This window comes from Girardinichthys multiradiatus, chromosome 5, assembly GCF_021462225.1.
Source record: "Girardinichthys multiradiatus isolate DD_20200921_A chromosome 5, DD_fGirMul_XY1, whole genome shotgun sequence".
Classification (NCBI taxonomy): domain Eukaryota; kingdom Metazoa; phylum Chordata; class Actinopteri; order Cyprinodontiformes; family Goodeidae; genus Girardinichthys; species Girardinichthys multiradiatus.
The window spans coordinates 8823987-8846438 of record NC_061798.1 but is presented as its reverse complement, the minus strand read 5'-3'; the positions used below and the strand labels follow the sequence as shown (position 1 = coordinate 8846438).

At 38.4% G+C, this 22452-nt stretch overlaps 1 protein-coding gene across 3 annotated transcripts in view; it reads right to left on the bottom strand.

Annotated features, from left to right (window-relative positions):
* The window catches only part of ntn1a (netrin 1a), a 108247-nt gene that overhangs the window by 45633 nt on the left and 40162 nt on the right, over positions 1–22452 (bottom strand). For 2 of the 3 annotated variants that reach the window (XM_047364534.1, XM_047364533.1), the window contains exon 3: positions 9695–9910. In XM_047364534.1, the coding sequence (XP_047220490.1) occupies positions 9695–9910 (216 nt within the window). The remainder of the gene's footprint in view (positions 1–9694; positions 9911–22452) is intronic. The other variant, XM_047364535.1, reaches the window with a different exon arrangement.

Below are 22452 nucleotides of genomic sequence, written 5' to 3'. Positions count from 1 at the left end.
GAGGAAACAGAGGAAGAAAGAGAGGCACAGTGAGTGGTCTCTCACACACACACACACACACACACACACACACACACACACACTCACACACGCACACACTCACACACACACACTCACACACGCACACACTCACACACACACATAAACACGTGGGAGTGGGGGAACTAACACTGACTATACAAAAAGAGTGCAGGTGGGTACACAGCATCGGTGTGGCGGAGACAACAGGGCGGTGAGAGACATGGTGGAGGCGTTCACACACAGGCAGATCCAACACAACCAGTGTTACTACAAGACTGCAGAAGCATCCCATTCACAAAGGTTTACAGACATGATGGAGGTGTTTGTTGCAACAGCAACATCAGGATCACATTAAGCACATTAAGGCAAAAACATGTTTGTGTATGGCTGGTGAGTTCTGGGTGCCAAGAAAAACTTCAGCATGTTTATCAAAATGATCAAATAATGGGGGATAATCCTGATAGCCTGTTTATGATCGATGTCAGACTTTGAACAAGAGCCCAAGACATCCTTCACTCTTCCTCCATAAACTGCTTGGTGGGTGGGAGGGTGTTGGTGGGTCTATTTAACGCATATGCTCCAGGAATGTAATCATGTCTAAATTCCTCAGCCTAATCCAACCCCATTTATTTATTTCACACCCAGACCAGTCAGGTTTGAAAGTAGTGCTACAAAAGTTTCTTTTCATCTATTCTGGGATATAAATAACTCTTGGTCCTCCTCACAGTCTGAAATGTAAATTCAAACCAGAGCTGACTTCTTAATGTCTCACCATTTTCACCAAAAAGCGTTCATCACCAAACTCCAACCACTCCATTCCTCACCCCATAAGCGTTTTATTTTCTGCTGATTTCCCAGAAAGCCTGTGATGTTAGAACTTTCAGCCTTATTCGCTGTTACCCCACCCCCCTCCTGCCGTCAGATTTTTCCTCTACGTTGTGTCACATGTCACTCTGAGGGCTTTCAGAGCTGCAGCCGAATTAATACTCTTTGTTTTTGTATTTTTGATCTGACCTCTGTACATTTTAGTTTTTTTAAGAACCTGATTGTTCAGCCCACATACAGAATTACAGCTTCAAAAACACAGAGTTCATTCCTTTGGATTGAAGTCATTCTTTAATATGTATTAATGTCAAAAGATATTAATATTGAAGTCTGTCCACATGCTTAAAATTCCAGGGATCTCTACTGTATGTGGCCTGAGTTGATGAAGCTGTGTAATCTGATTCGGAGAAGCTAATATTATGTAACTGCATGAATTAAATAATTTTAAGAAAAGTTGACGTGTCCAAATGAAAAGTGTTTTTTATCTTTGCTTTGACCAGGCCAGTGATACTGCTGCTATTCAATAGGCTGTTTAGGAGACAAACTTACAGAGTAATGCAACACTATGTTTATGGTTCTCAAACTTTGCCACAAGTACAACGAGCAGCTCTTGGGTTGTTTTAGTGGAACTTAGACAAAATGCTGGAGTTAATTATTAGTAAAGTAAGTACAACAAGGTTCAGACTGATGTAGGGCTAATGAGCAACAAGAGCCAAAAAGATAAGTTGTTCAAGCCCAGCGATCTTTGCTTTACGAGAAACATTTCAAAAGAGAAGTGGGGATCTCTCAGTATGAGCTGCAGCAGATCACAGCGAACCAGGAACAAGTACTGGTGGCTACCTGTTGTCTAAAATCTTGAAACTGCGGATGTCATTAAACCCAATTTAACCATTCTCCGGTTCTAAAACAATCAGTAGGAGTTTTAAATTTGTATAGATCTCATTGACCATGCTAACTACTAGTAGCCAAAAAAGTTAATATTAATGTATTTATCTGGACTTTTTGTACTTGCTGCATGCTCACTGAAGGTTGTCTTTTAGTACTGTGTGAGTGAAAGAACCGATGAGATATAAATATTCCAAAGTGCATTTTTTAGGGGTGTTAAGATTTTAGCAATGTTTTGGGAAAACTAAGAATAGCCTATTTTTACAAACAGAGTAAAGGTTTCCCAAAGAAAGGGATGGCAATTAGAAAAGTTTTAATGATATGAAATTACATGGTTATTTCTTTGGCGCTCGGACCTGGGAGGAAGACATGAATGCTGAGAATGACATGAGCTAAGATGAACATTTGTAAGGCTTAGATTTAGAGATGTCTTCCCCCTGATCCGACACTGGTGGTGGATTGGCAGCCAGGGAGCGAGGAAGCCAGAATAGATGTGGAGGAAGATGGTGGAGGTGGAGTGGAGGAGGGATGAGCTCAGCTGACAGGCGAGGAGGAACACAGCTGAAGGTCCTTTAAAAACAAGGCATCGGAAGGTGATTGGATGATGGATCAGACGGACAGGATGCTGATTGGAAGGCCGGGAGACGCACAGAAGAGTCATTGGAAGGTGGAGACGGTGAAGGTGAGTCTTTCATTCTGAATTCTTGTATAAACTCCATATATATCGTCAGAAGGTGGGAGTTATTCTGGTCTGATCTTAATCTCTCATATTTTATCAAAATCAGCAGTCATTGGGGATCAGAACCTAAATAAGTGGGAATAGGGAGTAATACAAAGGTTTCTGAAAATAATATACAATTGGATTTTATGATTTTTTTAAAGTTCTGGAAATACTTAAAAATTAACTGATACATCATGATTTAAGTATTTTTTTTCTATGTTCAAAATTAAAGATAGAGGGGACACACAAGTATGAAATGGGGGTACAACTTCCAAAAGGGAGAACTGATGCGGAGACATTGAAGTCACATGCCGACAGAAACTTCATTAGACTGTTCTCCCTTTGAAAAGAGATATTAGAAGAGATTTATCGCAGGACCTTTTGCAGTCCTAGCCGATATATGTCTTTTTTTTTAACTCCGTTTATTTTTTGATTGGGGTTGATGGAAAACTTCAGACTTTCCCCACTCGGAATTCCAACTTCTCATGACTTCTGTTTTCTTTTTTCTTAAACTTGGAAGTGAAAATATTCAACTTCTAAAAAATACAACACAACGTGAAACAAGCTCTTTCAGTCATGAACAGCCAATGAGTCATATTTTTTTGTCTTTTTCCTGTTTTTATGAAAGAAAACAACTAACTGAACAGTCCAAGTTCTGTTGTACGTCTCTTCTAAAAGCTTGTATGAGTTTGCTGGTAATTGGCTCCTGAGATGGTACTTGTTCTAAAACATTTTTCAAACTACTATTCTGCTTCATTATCAACTGAATGCTATGACTGAATGCAGTCTGTCCTCCGGGTTGGGATTTGTGGAGGGGGTCTGCGTTCCAGCAGGCCCCTTCCTCTCTATAAAACTCTCTCTTTTTTATCTCTATTGTTTGTTTCCTGTGCTTCCGCTCCTTTGGCTGCTCTTATCAGTCCCTGCTGTGTGTGTGCTGTTCACTCCTCTTATCACATTCATTAGAGTCCTGCTTCAAACTGTGTGCCTCCTACTGACATCAGACCAATCTGTTACCACTTTCATTGAGCACGGTCAGGCAAACTGAGCAAACACACACATGCACTATTGGGAAGCTCACTGAGCAGCGTTTAGATTGGTGCGGCACGTCTTTAGGCCAGTAAATTAAGGGGGAGATGTAGGGGGGTAGAGGGAGTTTGCGGTCGGAGCTGAGCCTGCTAGTGAATCAAGAAGCGGAGCACATGGCATGCAGGTGGAAAGCTCTTCGCCTCCTTTTCTTTCATCACCTTTGGTCTGCCTCAGTGAACGACTCTCCATCCTGTCAGACGCTCTCTGGCTGGATGACACAGCTGCTGTGTCAATGACTGACTCACTTTAGAGGTGTGAGTGAGAGTATAAGGTGTGTCCACTTAAACAGCTAAGTGGCTGCCTTAGTGCTACTATTCTAGATGATTCTGGGAGATACAGGAACCAGAGAGGAAGGTTCACTTTTTGTCCTAAGATTAGGTACAAGTACAAGATCTAGAGCTGATATTTTGTACAATACAAATGCAAGGGTTCTGTCTCTTCCTGCCAGTAGTTGCACATAAAAGCATGAAGAATGGGGTATGGAGATGTTCCCAAAAGCAGGCAATGTGTGATTTCACCATGTGCCAGTCATTCACCATAAATTTGGTGTTTGAAGTCTGAGCTGCATTCCCCATTCTGGTTTGGGCTCAGTGTGCCAGTAAAAATAATTTGTTGGCCCTGGAATGAAGCCAGTTGAGTTGAGTCTGTGTTAGATTACAATTAGATTTCAGCTCCTCCCTGAAATGTCTGTAGGAAGCAAAAAGAAAGAAAAAAACGCATCAACGTAAAGGACAGCTTGTTTTCTGTCTGTGACAACTTCAATGTTTAATTGATAACAGTACATGGCCACAGAGTGCTTTGTTTTGGTTACTGAGAATTCGAAATCTTGGATGGGAGCTTGTTTTGTGAAGGATGTTGATATTGCACATTTTGCACATCTCTGTTGTTCTGATTGGAAACATCTAAATATCTGCTGAAAATAAAAAACTACCAAAGTTGCAAAAGTTCTGAAATCAACTAAGAAGAAAGTAAAAAAAAAAAAAAACAATCTACTCAAATCGAAAAATTTACTACAAAATGAGGAATTATTTTGTATTTCATTCTGATTAAAACACACAATCATGTCTTGCTAAAGATTCTCAATTGGATTTAGGTCTAGACTTTGACTGGGCCATTCTTACAGAGGAATGTGCTTTGATCTAAACCATTCTTTGTAGCTCTGGCTACTACATGCAAAACAACAGAGCATGGTGAAAAGTAACACTGTGCCTTACTCTGAACACATGCATTTTCACATTGCAATTTTGAAAGTTTTATGTGTAAATAAAAGTCAAAAATCATCCTGTGTTTTGGTTCATAATTACAAGCTACTTTGTGTCAGCCTATCACATAAAATCCCTTTAACATATATTGAATTTCATGGTTGTAAAGTTAAAATGTTGGCACAATAGTAGGCAACAGATTTTAAAGAATTCTTAAAGTAAATTCCTAGTTGTCAGTTTGATTCAATATCATTTAACCTTTAAAATCAGATAAGTAGAAATCATAAAAACGTATAACTGAAGAGTTGTAGGTCTCCAGATCACAAAACAGTTGTTCATGATTTGCTTATTTTCAGTCTGATTATCATAGTTTTTTCTAACCAAACAGTTATTTATCTGTCAAATCTCCTCAGTGTGTATAAATCCGTGGCTTCAAGCAGTCAAAACACAAGCAAGACCTCACCGAAAACTGATCCGAGTGTACCCTCTAACTCAATGAGGGGTGAAGTTCCCAGTCTTGGCAGTAAACTCAACCACCAGGCAGGGCTCGTGCTCAACTCGCTGCGGCCTCCGATGGAAATGGGGCGCTTTTCTGAGGGGATTATGTTACCGCTGCGCTCCCTTGCTTTCTGGTGAGTCACACGGCACAGAGCTTTCTCTTTTTGATTTCAATAAATAACCAAAACCTCTTAATTGCTGTCACTTAGCTGCAGCTTTCACACTGTTTGAAGAGTGGGCATGAAAGTAGTTTTGTGGCTTTGGTTTTATCAAATTATCTTAAATTACGATGTGGTTAAACTGAGGCAGGAATTTTCCAGGGCATGAAGGTGTCCAACACAGGAAAAAAGCAGTGTGTGGATCTTTGTTTACCAGCAAAGAGACCATGTAATACAATGATCTTTAAATTCTTTACCAGTAATGCATCAGATTTAGTTAACAAAAAAATGTTTTGACTGGCAAAGGAGCCCGTCCATGCTTCATGTCATTTGTCATCTTGGGGTAATTACCACAGATCCTTTATTATAAGTCCATTTTGATGTAACCATATCCCCTGGTTGAATGTGGACAGTGTTTGCTTATAATCACACAGGGCCGGGAGAGAGGTGGGAGGTGCGTGCACTCTGGCAAATTTCATAGATTAAATTGAACAAAACCATTTGGGGTGAGCCGATGATTTCTTAAACAATGATGAAATCTGTTTATGTTTCACTACGGTGAGGGGCGACTGCAAACGTGAAGGAGGAAATATATCCCAAGTATGGGTGAGAGGATTTAACTTTTTACATCGCTTCTAATGAGAGTATGACGTGACCACGCTCCGGCTGCAAGCCCGCGGGACTATCATTGTCCGAAAGCAATAACATTATTTTAAACCATATCCGAGAATGGTGCTGAGATTCTACCGAGGCTTTGGATGCAAAGATTTTTTTCCTTTTTAAATATTTATTTTATTCAGTTTGAAACCATATCAAAAAAGGCAAACCTATTCAGCCTATCATCTCGAAACTTCTAATATTTTAATATGTGGATAGGTCCTCCGAAGCCAACCCATAAATCCAGATGCACATACTCCACATCCTTCCACTCCAGATGTCAGGTGTACATACCAGTCATATTTTTCACAGCTTTTGACTCGCTGACTTCACGTCAGGACTGATTTGTCAGGATATTCCCTAACATCAAGTTAGTAATTGGACCTTTCTGAAAACAAATTTCTATGTTGGTGATCAGTGGTTCTATACTCCATCAAGCTGACATGCTGGGGCAATTTTATTGCAGCCCTGTATGAACTTTCACTCCTGTCTTGTTCTGTGAATTTGTTCTGTGTAAAGTGTTTTCGTTCTGCTTTGGCTCCAAACTGTGTGGAAAACAGGGAAAAGCAACTACAAAACACATTAAAAGCAGGAAAATTGAAAAGAGGAACATTTATGCCAAGGACAGTTAAATATCTCCATAGTTAGATTACTCTTTGAATACAGATGAAATTGAAATTAACACCACATTCTTTATGTTGTTTTATAGGATAATTTTATCAGATTATTCATGTCAGATATATATATATATATATTTATTTATGCTGATGACTAAATTATTTGCATAACTTGCAGTGCATATAAAAACAGTAAATGATTAAAAAGTAAAACAATATATATAACTTGGCAGAATTATAATCTAAATTGGGAAAGACTCAAATAGCAAAAGATTTCACTTATGCTGATGATTACTTTTTTACATTCTATCTGGTATATATTACCACAGTAAACGTTTCCTCCAATCACAACTTCACCGTGTAATGAAAAGAAATAAAATCAGATTATTTGACATATTAATCATCCAAATTATGTAAAGCATGACATGTCAAAGAAAATCCTCACTTACGATGACCACTGCTTTATTTATACCTTATCAGACATACATTAAATACATAAAATGTGTAAGCATAAAAAAGATAATTTGGCCAAATAATCCTCCTAATTATTTAGAGCTACAAATGAAAAAAAAGTCCTCAGTTATGCTGATGACTACCTCAAATCAGATCTTAATCAAGCACTAAAAAAAGCAAATAAATCAGATTATTTGGCAGATTAGCTATCTGTACTCTGCAAGGCATCAACTGACAAAGAAACCACATATATTTTGTTCACTTATTTATTTTTATGCTATTTGATAATAAATAATACAGTAAACTTGTCCTCTGATCTGAACTTCAATACGAAATAAATAAAGAGAGGTAAAGTCAGACCAATTAGCAGATTAATCTACATGATGTAATGCCTCAAATTGCGAAACAAAAAGATCTCACTTATGCTAATGACTGGTTTGATTACGTTCTGCCTGGTATATAGTAAATAAATAAATAAATAAAAAGAAATCATATCATTTAATTTTGCTGATTAAAAATGTAAATTAGGTAAAGCTTCAAATTGAAAAAAAAGTCCTTAACATAGCTGATGACTAGATAATCGGTCTGGTATGTAATAAATAACCTGCAGCTAATTTATGATCAAACCACAACTTGGCCAGACATAAAATAAAAAAGGAATGAAATCATAATAATAATTTAACTAATTAATATTCTAAATTATATAAGCCTTCACATATGCGGATGAAGACTTTATTTCTATTCTTTCTGGTATGTTTTAGGTATAGAGTAAATCCAATCTGTTTTGGCCACACCTTGACAGACTTTGTTTTATTTTATTGTAGTGATAAAATCACAGCAGGACCATAAACATTCGAACTTTTAGGAGCAAAACTCCAGTTAATGTGAGTCTTGAGATGCTGAAGGTCTCACACATTGGACACACCAGGCAGGAATTTAACACGTAACACACAACAACTACAAGCTGTCCTGCAACACACAGCAGAGGATAGGGGTTAACAATACACTCTGTCCCGTCGTGATGAATGGTGTGTTTGCATTCCTGGCCGACAGAAGAATAGGCCCAAAGCCACAGAAGGTGTTAAAAATCACCTTAGGAATATTTCTCATGAGTGACTGAGCTGAGGGTGGATAAATCTAAAGAATTGTGTTATTAATAAAAAAAGGAAATGTGCCTGATATGCTTGCAGAATGCAAGGAATCTGATGAGACCGAGTGCAATGCAGGTGATGCTCCCCTGCGTTATAAATGTTCTGTCTCAGAGGCATGAAGCGTATCAGACAGCCAGAAAAATTTGAATTTCTAGCAGAAAAAGGTTGAAAAGGAGGAACATCTTCTTCTCTAGAGCTGGATTAGTCTCTAGACCTGATCCATCTAAACTAACATAACATTCTTCAAGTTGTGTCATTGATGTTTTACTGCTCAAACATGATGTCCGTCAAACTGACTGATGGGCCGGTTTATTTATTTACTTCCTGCTGAGTGACAAAAGAAAACTCAGGCTTAAATTGTCAGCAGGGAGCTAATATTTCTTTGCGGGGCGCCTTCAGAGGCGGTGGCTCTGAAATCCTCAAGCAGGTATGCGTTTATTGTGTATGTGTGCAGGAGGTTGGCTTGTTTGTGCAGAGATTGGGCTCCTGTTATCTTTCCCCACAGCTATAGGAGAGGTGAGAAAACACATTCCCCCCCACCTCTTCCTCTTCCTCCACCTCTCTGTCTTTGACCCTTATTAGCCATGGTGAGGGCTGGTGGCAGGCGATTCATTCAGTGGTGAGTTGTGAGCACACCTGTGTAGGGGTGCGTCCCCCTCACCCCTCCTCCTTCCTCCTCCCATCCTTCATTCCTTTGCAACTTACCTAATGTGACCTCTTTTCTCATCTAGCAAGGGCAGGGCCTGTGAGTGGGCAGCAAAGCCTCGGTGACCCGTCCCCCCCTTTGTCTTGTGTCATGATGTATGTTTGGATGGGTTGTACTGGAATTCTAATTTCCCCTCGGGGATCAATAAAGTATCTTTGAATTTAATTAAATTTGAATTGAACCCCTCCAATCCTGACTTCTCGCAACTGTTCCAGTGTTCTCCCCTCTCTCTCGTTCATCTTTCGTCCTCACTGGGGATCACTTAGTGCCCCTGCTCTGTTTGTTTTGCTTGTCCCGTCATCCCCACACTCCGCTCAAACTAAGCTAAATAACTCTGTCGATGAGGGAATGCCCAGGCTGACCCCACCCAATGCCACCCTGACCTCCACAATCTCAAAAGATCCCCCAGCTTATCTTTGTTGACTGAAGGGGACAGAGCTGGTTCAGGAATTAAAATTATTCTTCTAAAATCTCACTCATCAGGTGAAATGGTAATATTGTAATACTGTTTCAAGTAAATGGTGTCATAAATGGATTGTAAAAGTCATTCTTTGCTACTTTGATAAAGGTTTTGGTAAAAGCTGTTTTTCATTCCATCAGTCTCTGGATAACCACACACACACACACACACACACACACACACACACACACACACACATATACACACACTCACACACATTGTGAAACTTTACTGACGGGGCCAACAGTACTCACAGTAATAGACTGAAACGGGCCCCATACCTTTGCAGGCCTTCCTGTGTGAGATTGCCTTCGACAGGTCTCTGTAGTAACCCTCCTTGCAGTAGTGGCAGTGGCGACCTGCTGTGTTGTGCCGACAGTTGAGGCAGACTCCTCCGCTCTTCCTCCCCGACAGTTTGTACAGCTCCATGTTGAATCGGCACCGTCTGGCATGGAGGTTACAGTGACAGGCTGTGGAGGGAACACAACAGCGTGTAAATGTTTTAAAAAGACTCTATCAGGCCACCCGATCTTAATACAATACTGAGTTTTTCTAAAGGAATTCCAGTTTCCTATGAATAAACTGCACTGATATGTTGCTAGAGTGAAATTTTAGACTGAGAAGATAAAGGAAAACCATTTAAAAAGTAACGTAGTATAAGTAATAGAAATATTAATGGAACATTAATGAGTTTTTGTATTCTAGGTGTGTGTCAATTTATTTGCAAGAAAGTAATGCCGAAACACATGGTGCAGTAAAAAAGGACCAAAAAGAAAAAAATGTAAACCATTAATCGGTTTTTTTTTCCACTTCACAGTTATGTACAGTACTACGGTACTTTCCTTGTCGATCACATTAAATCCAAATAAAACACCCAGAATATATGAAAGTTCTGATAAAGGATTAATTATGCTGGATCTGAGCTGTTGTGAAGACTATTTTCATCAAAACACTATTTTCTTGTATATCCCTGTTCTTCTTTAAATATAGTTTAAACCAACAGAAGGAAATATTGTGATTCAGAAACACCATACATTAGATTCCCAGTAAGTTTAAACTTGGGAAATAATGAGGTCAAGGATTTCATTTTCTTCCTAACTGTTTATGTCTTTTTTTTTCTCCTTTTTATCAGTGTCCTCTGTTTATCTCCAGAGTGCATACTGTACTGTGCTAAACAGAAAGTGAAGGCCTGGTATTACCATTCCTACGTTCCCACTAAATCCCTGTGAGTGTGTGCGAGAGCCCCCTTTCTGCCGCTTGTTTACTGGCGAGTAAGATTGCCAGATATGAGTTTAATTAGCCTGCTGATGTTTATTCATGACTTTTTGGCAGAGGAGTGAGGCAGACATGCCCAGCTTCATTAGGGCTCGGCCGTCCGAGACTCCGGTCCTTCTCCACCAGGACCCCACCGGAAAGATTCATGCATTATTAACAGCCGTACTTCTGATACAGTTTGTAGCTCAGCTGTGAGTGTTCATCCACATTACTCCCAAGGGGTATAAAATTGGGTTATATTGAACACACGTTATGGCTCTTGGTTGCTTCATCTGTCCATGATTTTTCAGTATCACCTCTTTATACAGCTCTATGTAGTAAAAGTTTTACCACCCGAAGAAACCTCGAAATGTTCTTCGTCCTGATGTGTTAACGGTACTTTTTTTTTCTTGAATATTTGTGCCTGTTTGTGATCCACAAGACATTTCCACCCCAAGGACCCAATTACTGTATCTAAATATCATATACAGTAAACAAACACAGAACAGCTCTGTGTATTGTCAGTAGAACTCTCTGTATGACTGCAGAAGTTCAATGAGTTAGATTTTTGGGCCTTTCCTGCCTCTGTTTGTCATCAAATTTAACTTAAAAAAGCTATGATTTACAACAAATAAAACATCTTTAAAAAAGCTTTTCCTATACAACGACAGCTAGAGTTCACATGTACACAGTATTTTTAAGGTCACATCAGGTGTGTTTGATAAATCTTACTCATGTGGTCTAACCTGACCGGTTGGAGTGCTTGTCATTCCTGCCCTTTGCCATTTCATGTGTTTAAAGTTTATGTCAATTCATACCTGACTTTTCTGAATGATATCAAAAAGGCTCAGTCTTATGAATGGTCCAGTATGAAACTTTTGCCAAACAAGGTTTCATAGTGTCATGGTATCATCACAAAAATCTTAAACATGGTTTAATTGAGACACTTTTACTGAAAAAAGAAAAGCAACAATTAATCCTAATCATGCAAAAACAAGTTTTGTCACTGTTAAATGTTTCAGATCTTAAAAAACTTTTATTATCAGCTAAAGATAACCTAGGTGAAAACAAAATGCAGCTTTAAGGGAAAAGAAAGTAACCCAAAGCAGCTTCGTCCTATGTGAAACATTATTTGCCTTCAACCCGACACTCCATTAGTTGAAAAATTAAATATGATTAACCATTTTTTAGAAAGCCAGGTACAATTTCAACAACCATGCTAAGGGCTAATTGCTGCAGTAAAAAGGCCTTAGTAGTAAAGCAAGATATTACCTAATAGAACCTGTTTGACAGCATGAAGTAGGCTATAAGATCTCTAAGCAACACCTCATGGCCTGTTTGAAACAAATTCGGGAACAGATGAGGAAAAATTTCACTGAGATCTATCAATGTAGAAAGGGTTACAAAGTCTTTGGGACTCCAGTGAACCAGTTACAACCATTATCCACATGCAGGAAACATGGAACAGTGGTGAACCTTCCCAGGAATGGCCAGTCTACCACAATTACTCCAGCAAAGCACCAAAGACTCATGCAGGAGATCACAAGAGAACCCAGAACAACATCCAAAGCACTGCAGACCACAGCTACCTCCATTGATTCATTGTTTCTGAGTCAACATTGCATCCATGGGAGGATTCTAAGTCAAAAACAACTGCTGACCAAAAGGAAGACAATGGCCCCTCTTGCAATTCCCAAGACAAATATTTATGATCTTTTGGTAATGTGTTGATCTTATTACACTGAGAATAAAACTAACATTCAGAACAAGAACATCATACCCAGAGTTAAAAATGGTGATTCAGGACCTGGACAACCTGCACTAATTAATGGAATGATTAACTTTGCTTTCTAGTAGAAAATGCTGAAGGAGAATGTCCGACCATCTGTTCACCTTAAGCTCATGCTCACTCTGGTAGTGCAGCAGTTCTAGGATCTGAACCACACCAGCAAGTCCACCTCTAAATGGCTTAAAAATAAAATGAAGACATTGTAGAACACTATTGCCAGTTATCACAAACTATTGATAACAGTTGTCGCAAAGGTTGGCACAACCAGTTACTAGGTTTAGGAAGCAGCTACTTTTTTCACATGACTGATTTTACTTTCGATTTTCCTTTTATGTATTTGTTAACATAATTTATCAAAAGTATCCAGCTTCTGAGAAATAAAACATAGACACTTGCTATGTACATGGATATGAAATGGTTTGTTAGCAGGAACAAACTGGAGGTTGTTTGGAAGAAAATGGCAAGATTAAGGTACAAAATAGGGCAACGAACTGGGAAAAGGGCAAAGTGGGTTTAACATCTTCTTTTATGATGCCAATCTGATTTTATATTGTTACTTACAGGTATGTAGTGAAACAATTTTTTAAAACTTTCATTCAGAAGTGTTTCTTGGATCCAGTGGAATCCCCCTCAAGCCCACCTACAGCCACAATCTGATACATACAACCTCACAGACGCTGACAAATAAACGTACAGCAAAACTTCCTTTTATTCATAGATATTGTGTAACCATTCTGCCTTTTATTTCACAATGGGTTAAATTCTATCCTGTTTAGGCAGCGCTCAAGTGATCTGTCTCATTGTGCTGAAAACATCGAGCTCAAAGTCAATGCAGCCTGGGAATCGTCCTTTCTCGGACTCTAGCTGCAGGGCACAGAGTTAGTCAATGCTAACTCTGTGCATGCCTGCAGGTAACAGAGATCGCTGTGGAAAGGTGTAAGGCTGGTGGAGATCAATGTAGAGCCTTAGACCAGCAGACAGGTTTCTGTTACACTTCAAAGATTGTTTCACACCATCCCTCAACGAGGCTTCAGAGAGAATGGTTCCATTGTGCTGGAGGGTTTGTCGGTTATAGTAGAGCCACTATATAAGCTGCTTGAGAAGGTGTGAAACCAAAGTCCACATTGTGTTTTTAGCATATTATGTCTCTGAAAATGAACAATTGAGAACCACTTTATCTAAACTCTTGTCGCAATGAGCGTCATGCAAGCTCTTTCACGTACAACGTTCGCCCAATGCCCGTCAGAAGAGAAAGAAACAAACAGACTTTTGGTTCATTTTTCCTCTTCACTTTGATGGGCATTAATAATACAGTCTCATATCCACTCTGGCGTCCTCCCACAGTCCAAAACATGACTATCAGGTTAATTGATCTATCTGAATTGCCCTTTGATGTGAATGGGTGTGTGCATGGTAGTTTGTCCTGTCTTTCTCTGTGTTGTCCTACGATGGACTGGTGACCTGCCCAGGGTCACCCCACCTCTCACCCATAGACTGCTGGAGATAGGCACCATGTCCCCTGCGACACTGTACGGAAGAAGCGGGTATAGACAATGGATGGATGGACTCATTTCCACTCTGATAACTGTGCACTCGGATCAGCCATCTGAACAGTTTGGAAATGTGGTTAAAAAGTTGTTCTGGTTTGATTAAATGGACTAACCAAGGAAACTTTTCAGAGAATTAATCAAATCTACCTCCAACAGCTAACTTATTGTCTTTTAAAAACCGAAAATTCTTTTGTCTGCATTTTATTTTCTAAAATATGTCTTTAATGCTCATTTATTGCATTTTTACAGCCTGGTAAGCCATGTCCTGCCTCTGCTGCCAGGAAAACATCCCCTTGGATTAAATATATTCTATTTTTTTACTGAGAAGTGTTTACAAATATGTTTTTATATAATTATATATGCTGTTTTAATCAAGTAATCTCATCTGTCTGGAGAGAGGCAGCAGCCAGCAGTGTCCATCCTGCTAAACAAAGTAACACCTAGAGTAACTGATCTAAGTGTCTTTTTAACACAGAGTGTGAAGCGTGAAGTCTACAATGGTCTGACAATCAGATTTCTTTAAATCTTCTAGTCACTCTATATCTAAAATCTCATTGGCAAATTTGAACAGGAAATGGATTTCTTAGTTATCAGTAGTATATGACACTGTTACCTGTGCATGCTTAGAAACCTCGGGTGTCTGAGTATGTTTTAGAAAGCCGGATAATTAGTTCCTTTGAGTGGTTTCCAGAAACCAGAAACTGACCCCAGTCATGTAGACCCTGCTAATTAGAGGGATAATTCAAGCCACAGAGCTGGAGATTGAGGTTAAGCTCATCGTATTTATGATAAGCCTGGTAATTGAGCGATGTTGGCCAGAGCCTTAATGTGTTGTAAAGAGACACTCGAACAAGTGATCTCTCCCACTCACAGCTTAAATAGACATGCTGGATTGGTTCTAACTGCTGGTTGTGCACCAAGTAGGAGAAACCTCAAAAAAGAAAACAATTATTGTTTGTTTTTACACCTAGTTACTTATAATGTTACTTTTCAGTTGTTACACCTCTTTGTCTGTAGAACTCAACCAAAGAACTGCAAACTAAACCCTAACCCCAAGGACCAGCCCTAGTTTTGAGCAAACACAGAGGGTAGTCCACATCTGAACAGGTTACGTTTAAACTTGTTAGTAGCCTGATCAATACTCTAAGTTACATGAGCATGAGGTGCCCTATGTCTTTGGCAGACTGTCAGATTGAATATTATTTCTGCAGAAACATTCTAAAATGTAATTTCCTTAAGGTACATAGACTCTCTCAGGTCCTCCCTGCCATGTTAAAGGATGACATCGAATCTGACCTGAGCTATAAAAAGTATTCCAAGACTTCATATGGGCAAATCCTTATTAAGTTTTTGCAGCTAATGTTTAAAGTTTACTTTACACATGTTTAAAATACGGTTGGTGTAACATAATGTCCACCTTTCCTTGTTGTCAAAGTCTGGAATTAACCATAGCTCTGTTAACTGGTTACCATTCCTGTTGCTGGTATGGGTAGAAGAACAGAAATGATCCATTACCTTCTTTGGAAAGACAACTTTTATGGATTTGCCTGGTAATTTGGTAATTGTATCATAAACTGTGGCGTATTAAATTATTCGTTTTTCTTTAAAAATCCCTGCAGATGATTTACATTAACCCTGTCAAGGTGATTTACAAAAGATGTTAAAATACATTGTAATCATTTCATAATATAACATGGAATTTTTATTTTTATCATTTAGCAACAAAAAAAATATATATTGGACATACACCCTAGACATTCAGAAAAAAATAATTACATAGTCATGTTAGTAAACCTGACCTTAGTAAAACTATGAATGTGCATAAATGTCTGATTATTTAATTTGGGTGTAGTGTGTGTACTATATTGTTTTAATAGGCAGCTGTCCCTTTTTCACTTGTAATATACTGCTAACATTGCTGACAAGTAAGCTACACCTTCATACCTTTACTGACACAACATACTCAGTTTACTACAGGGACCCATTATACTCATGGAAATGAATGAGTTTACAAAGATCAGAGTGTACACTACACTTCAGAGAGGGTGCTTTCAGTAGTGCAGCTAATTAGGCTATATTACCAAATGATGGACATATTTTGTAAAACAGTTGTATAAAATGGGCAGTAGACCTGAATAGGGATGTAATCATACATCCAGCACACAAGAGGAGGTGATACACGATGCTAGGTTCACAAGAGCAAGACAGGGTGGGATTTTAGCAATATTGTATTTAGGAAAGCTATGGTTCTCTGCTTTTTTTGTTTTCATAAATCACAAACCCTGTCTAAAAGAAACACAAATGTAGATATATCTAGTTTAGGTCTGGCAAGTCTAGCTGTTTAAATCTTTATTCTGGTCTAGTTCTAAACTGGTCCTAATGCTATAAACACTTTGACAATGTTTAATTTTGTGTGTGTTTTGACAAATGAAATATGGATTACATAAATCTTAAATTTTTTCAAGTCAGCTCTGTTCAGTGTAGTTCTTCCCAGTTCAGGTTTGATCAGTGTTAATATGACAAATTTTGATCAAATGTTGTCCAGATTCCTTAAAAACACTTAAAAACCCTCTTCGTTTAGCATCAACAAGAAACCTGAAAGCATGAGCCATATTGGAGGCTAATTAGCGACTAAAATTAGAGGCTAAAAATTAGCAACAATTTGTTTTTTAACCTAAAATGCTGCAACAAAAAAGATTTAAAAGTGGTGGGGTCTTTTTCCTTGATTTTGTAACCACATTTTATTGCTCTGCCCAATGAGCAGTCGACACAACTGGGCAACTCAAGAACTACGTCCTGTCTTACATCAAAATAAGAGTCTCAAACATAGATACAGCGTGAAAAGCTTAGAGCACAAACATTCATTTCCGGGAGGCTCATAATAATAACTGATACAACACTTAGACAAGAAACATTGTGGCATTTTAATAGAGATCTCATTACAGTCCTATACCTGAACCAGCCGCTAACAATAGCATTTTAAACACGAATATGATAAATTAATGTTAATTAAAAAATGTACCTCTCTAATATGTTAATAATTTCTATGTTTGGAGTGTAATATACACCAACATTGAATGAGTAAAGGGTGAAATGCTTTGCTGACTGCCACTCTGTTGTTCTATGTCTGCTGAGTCAGTGGGAGTGTGTGTGCTTATCGATGTTACGAATCAACTGAAAGTCATTTTCAGACTGCTTTTGTTTTGCCTGAAATGTCCATCCTGGAAACTAAGAATCAAACAGTAAGCATGGAATAGTAAAGTCTGAAAACTAGAAGACGTTCAGCCTTCCAACACCGAGGCAGAAAAAAGAGGTTAATCTTGTGGAAGTTGTCTCTATCTTTTAGGCTTGGGAACACCTTTATTGTTCTTCCATAGGCAAATAAATGGCCTCAATAAATGCTACTACAGTTTTAAGCTAACAGGTAAATGATACAGAGCTAAAATGATCATGATCTTTACTTCAAGCGTCATAATTATTATAATTTTTTATTATTATTATTAATATTTTACCATAATTTACATTTTCTTACTTAACATATTTTACGTTTTAACACTCAATAGCCAACATTTTCTACTAATAAATCATGAAACACCAACACTCTGCTTAGTTGTAGCTCCCAAAAAAATATAGAGCTGTATGAAAATTATTTCCATTTATTTTATTATATTTCTGTAACTGTTGTAAAAACATTACATGAGGACAAAGAATATTGACTAGTAATTGAGCTAAAATAATGGTATACTTTCAAAGCAGCTATTAAAAAGGCCAAAAAAAGGTTGGAAAGATGTCTGGAATATGAGAGCATCATCAGAAATCATTCTGCAGGAAAATTATTCTCTGTTGCTATTGTCACAGAAAGGAGGGATTTAAAAACAGCAACGGTAACTCCGGATGCATCGTGTTTTTCACAAAAAAAGAAGAAGAAAAGCAGTATGTTCCCCAAAACACTGGAGTCCATATTAATTGCTGAACCCAAAGAGTGATATAAAAAATTACAACAATATTTATGCTCATCCTGTCACCAGGATTTACTGTGTATTATAATTATGAAATCATAAATCAGTTTCATGGCTTTATTTATTTTAACTGCTACTGGTTTCCAGGAGACAAATTAATTACTATTTGTTTGAGTTGTATTTTTATAAATTAACACAAATTTTTTAATAGGTATTTCTGTGTCCGTTGATTCAGACACTGGCGTGATAAAGGTAGGCAACTGGGAGATCTCAAATTAAACTGGTTTCTGCTTGATATAATCACTTTTTTACATGGAAGGAGTTCATTTTTGATGAAAACACCTTTTTCAAAGAAATAAGAACTCCACAAGTATTACAGAAAATAAACTCAATTGTCAATATTCACCTTTCTAAAATACGGCTACATGTTCAAGTCTTAAAATATCAGTAAAACAGAACCAAAGTAAGTAAAAAGATAAAAAGTTTCTGTTTAGGTTGCATAAGATGTTCTTCATCAGTTCACCTTTCTGAGGTTCAGTGGTGGGAAGAGAGAAGCGCTTCCTGAGGAGATTATATCCAGCTAACGTACTTCATTTATTGCAACCAATTAGCCGTAACGCTCCAGCTGCCCATGAGCCCTTTGGCCTTCTTCTTTGTCTCTATTGACCCTAACTAAATTCTGGGTCTCTATCGTGCCCAAAGGAGGAGGGTTTTCAATAAAGCAGTTTGTCTTTTGTACGAAATGTCTCTGGGAGTAGAAAGGAATAGAAGCGAAAAGGGGATCCGGGAGAGGGACAGAGATACATCTACTGTTTCTGCTTCTCAGAGCCGTAGCTTGACAAGACTTGGCTGACCGAGATCAAGTCAGTCAGAATATTCATCACTCCATCGGGAGTATCAAAAGCAAATTAAATATGCACACAGCACTGATTTTTAGTGGACACATTTCATTTGCTGTCAAGCAGCCTTTACTCGTCTCCTCAACATCCCAAACCACACACTTTTTTTTTCCTTCTAGTAAATCTGAAAAGCTTCATTTATTTCTCCCTGCTCTGTTTCATTATTCAGCACCCAGATGTTTTCTCAGATTTGTACAAATTATGCAATTCCCTGAGCGAGCGGGCAGAGACTTCACTACGTGTACTGGCAACGGATGATAAAATGCAGCCCGACTAATAAAGAGCTGTGAGAACTGCTCTGCTGCAGAGCAACCAGGGATCTCTGGTGAAGCCTGGAGCAGCAGGAGTGAAGGTTAACGTTAAGCTGTGGGTTTATAGCAGAGGAGGTCCTTATGGAGCCGCCAATCAACACCAATAAAAAGCATGGGAAAAATTCCACCAAAATTAGATCAGAAATAAAATTGGATGATAGAACCGAGCTTGTAAAGTTCTTCAAATATTTAACTAAGGGCGTTTTGTTGACAACGTGGCTCTATGCACTTTTTCAGCTCGTGCGTTTCTTTCACAAAGCACTCTCACTATTATATGTAATGGATAGGTTGGTTAGCAGCAAATAACTTGGCAAAACTCACTTTTAATTGAAACACGAAAAAATTGTTTTAAATAAGATAACTATTACACATGATTAAAACTATTACAACTTCAAAAACATAAAACATACTTGCATGTTTTTTCTTTTCCAGTTTGGAACATTTTGTAAAACTAACATTTCACAAATAAATAAAGTTAAAAAAGCAACTTGTCAAATAACTAAGTTACAATAAGTAACAAAGCAAGTTACAAAAGTTAAAAAACACAGTTTTATCTATGCTGTGTGTTTTTCTCCTCTTAAAGAACAGATGGGTTGGATTAAGCAAAAACGTAATATATTCATCTCAATAGACAAGATGGAATTTTAGCTTTATTTTAAGGAAAACTAAGAATCCCCCTTTTTTCTTACAGATAAAATACAAATTTCACAAATTGTGTTTTACAGAATCCACAGAATATTCCACTTCTGGGATACGCCAGTATGAGATTCTCATGCTATAATAACCTTGACTAAAATACTACAGTTTCACAGTACTTATCATCATATTTAAAGCTAAAAACTGGTTTTATATGAAACAGAAAAGTAAAAAAAAGTCTCCTATAACAGCAACAATAATATAGATATTGATTGTTACAGTTTTAATGATTTTAAGCTTAACATTTGTTGTTATTTTAATTTATATATTTTGACTGTCCGTGTTTTTCACAACCAGAAAAATAGTGTTGCAATTAGTACCCTTCCTTCAGCCAGCTGACCGGCAGTAACGGCTGGTAGAGGAGTAGCTTTATTTTAGTCTATGTTTTATCCAGCCTATCAACACTATGGTCACTGGTATTTTTCTCCCATCTCATCAAAAGGAACCTTAAACTGAAGGAATGATAATGGAAATTGTGGGGAAACCATACATTTTTTTTAAACATTCAATAACCTTAATCCTATTAACCGGCCCAATGCAGTTTTGAATTATCTATTTATTGTGTTGTTTATATTTGTCTCATTTTAAGGTGGTCCTAATTACAAAAAAAAAAAAACATAAAAAATGCAGGTTTTATAAATCTAGGTAATAGAATACAGTTCAGATTAGTAATGTCCCTTTAGCACCAATAATAAACGGCACAGCATATTTTAACTCTAACCCTTGTTAGTGCCCAACAATTAGCTAATTCTGGTATTTTCACACTTCTTACTAACTTTTTGTGTCTTATCTGTCACTCAGTCTTTGTTTATTTTTTCTGCTGATAGCCAAAATTTTCAATTTTTCAACTCATCTGTAACCAAGTGTTGTGGGCCAGAAAACCAACCAGTCTTAATTAGTCAATATAATCAACAGAACAGGGCAACACAAGAACTAGTTTCTTTTTCACAAAATAAGCCTCAAACACTGATAAAGGGCGTCTAGCAGCATCATATCAGGGTACATGATCATATTTTACTCCCACACTGTCCCATGCTGACAGCGACTGAATAACGTTTAATGTTACAGACTTCACTTTGACTATTTTTATAGTATTTAAAATCACAATAGCTGTTGCCACAAGATTACACCACTGGAAAACAATGACCTTACATGTTTTCCACATTTGACATTACTATGTTTTATAAAAAGGTCAAAAAAAATTTGGAGAGTCTTCTCTCAACACATCAACATTAAATGTCCCCAGTTTTTACATGATACATTTTTTGCATTTCTAATCATTTAAAAAAGTCCTGCCATTCTGAAGTAGGGTATTTATGTCAAAAGCTTTTACACTAAATCAGAGACTATTTTTGCCCTCTAATTTAATTTATAAACCAAAGGCAAGCTAATTTTAAATATACATTGAATGCATGTAGACATAGCCTTTCACTCTGCGGCAGCCCCTAACTGCAGCCCCTGCCGAGTGAAATGGCCCATCCATTCACTCTCTGTCTGCATGTGGGGGCTAATAAGGCCTTTCCCTTTTTCAAGAGTCTAACTAGCCTCACTGAGCCACGCCGACAAAGACAGGCCTAATGGCCTCCAATTTCCCGCATTAGTGCCCATTTAATGGCTGACCTGCCCTCTTGTTAGGCGGCACAGCATGGGAGTACTTCTCTGGCTCCATGCATGCACATAGACACACATGCATGGACCTTTGGCTCTCCAAAGCCACACCGCCTAAGGCCTCTGAAACACTTCCACCCCACGCTGAGGCCACATAATAGACCAGTTAGTAAAAGGGCTGCCTGTGACCAGCGGTGCATCCAGTCCGCTGACTAATCAACAAGCTTTTGTCTGAGTCGTGTGTGTGGAGCTAGAAGGTGTGTGTGAATGTGTGAGCGACAGTGAGTACATGTGCACGGGAGAGATTCTCGTCTTTATTTAGGCATCCATCTCGTTAAAGTGTGGGTTTCCGTGCGGGTGTTTGGGGTGAGTTACTCCAGGATAAAGTGATGCTGCCTAGAGAAGAATTGCCTGTGCTTCATGTCTATGGGAAAAAAGTACCAGCTGACATACAGTGCAAGGATAAAGGGAGCCTGCCTGAGTTACGGAGTAACTGACGAGAGCGCGTTGTGCATATGTCAGCTATGCCATAAAAATGCCATGGCTAGAGGATGACACTGGCAGGTCCTATTCAGCACGACAGCACTGAAAGGACCTTTTAGGGAGAATAAAGATTCTTTGGCCTGTCAGGTCCCCCATCACTCTCCGCTGAACAATAACCTCTACAGGCGGCTGTCTTAATAGGCGGAGGGACTGACAGCTTTAGAAGCGATTCGATGCTCACAGCCGTATCAACACAAACTGGGTCCAGACAACGATCCGCTGTGTGGTAACAATCACGTTCTAAGCTGTTTGCCACAGAGTTTGAGCCGTGAATACATCCTGTACATTGAGTCTTTAGGGAACCTGAGCTGACAGCGTTGGCACAGCCACATCACCTCACTGTTCAGGAGTCTAAATGTGTGAACGGATGTTGTGGCAAAAGATTTTTTTCCAGGGCGTGAAG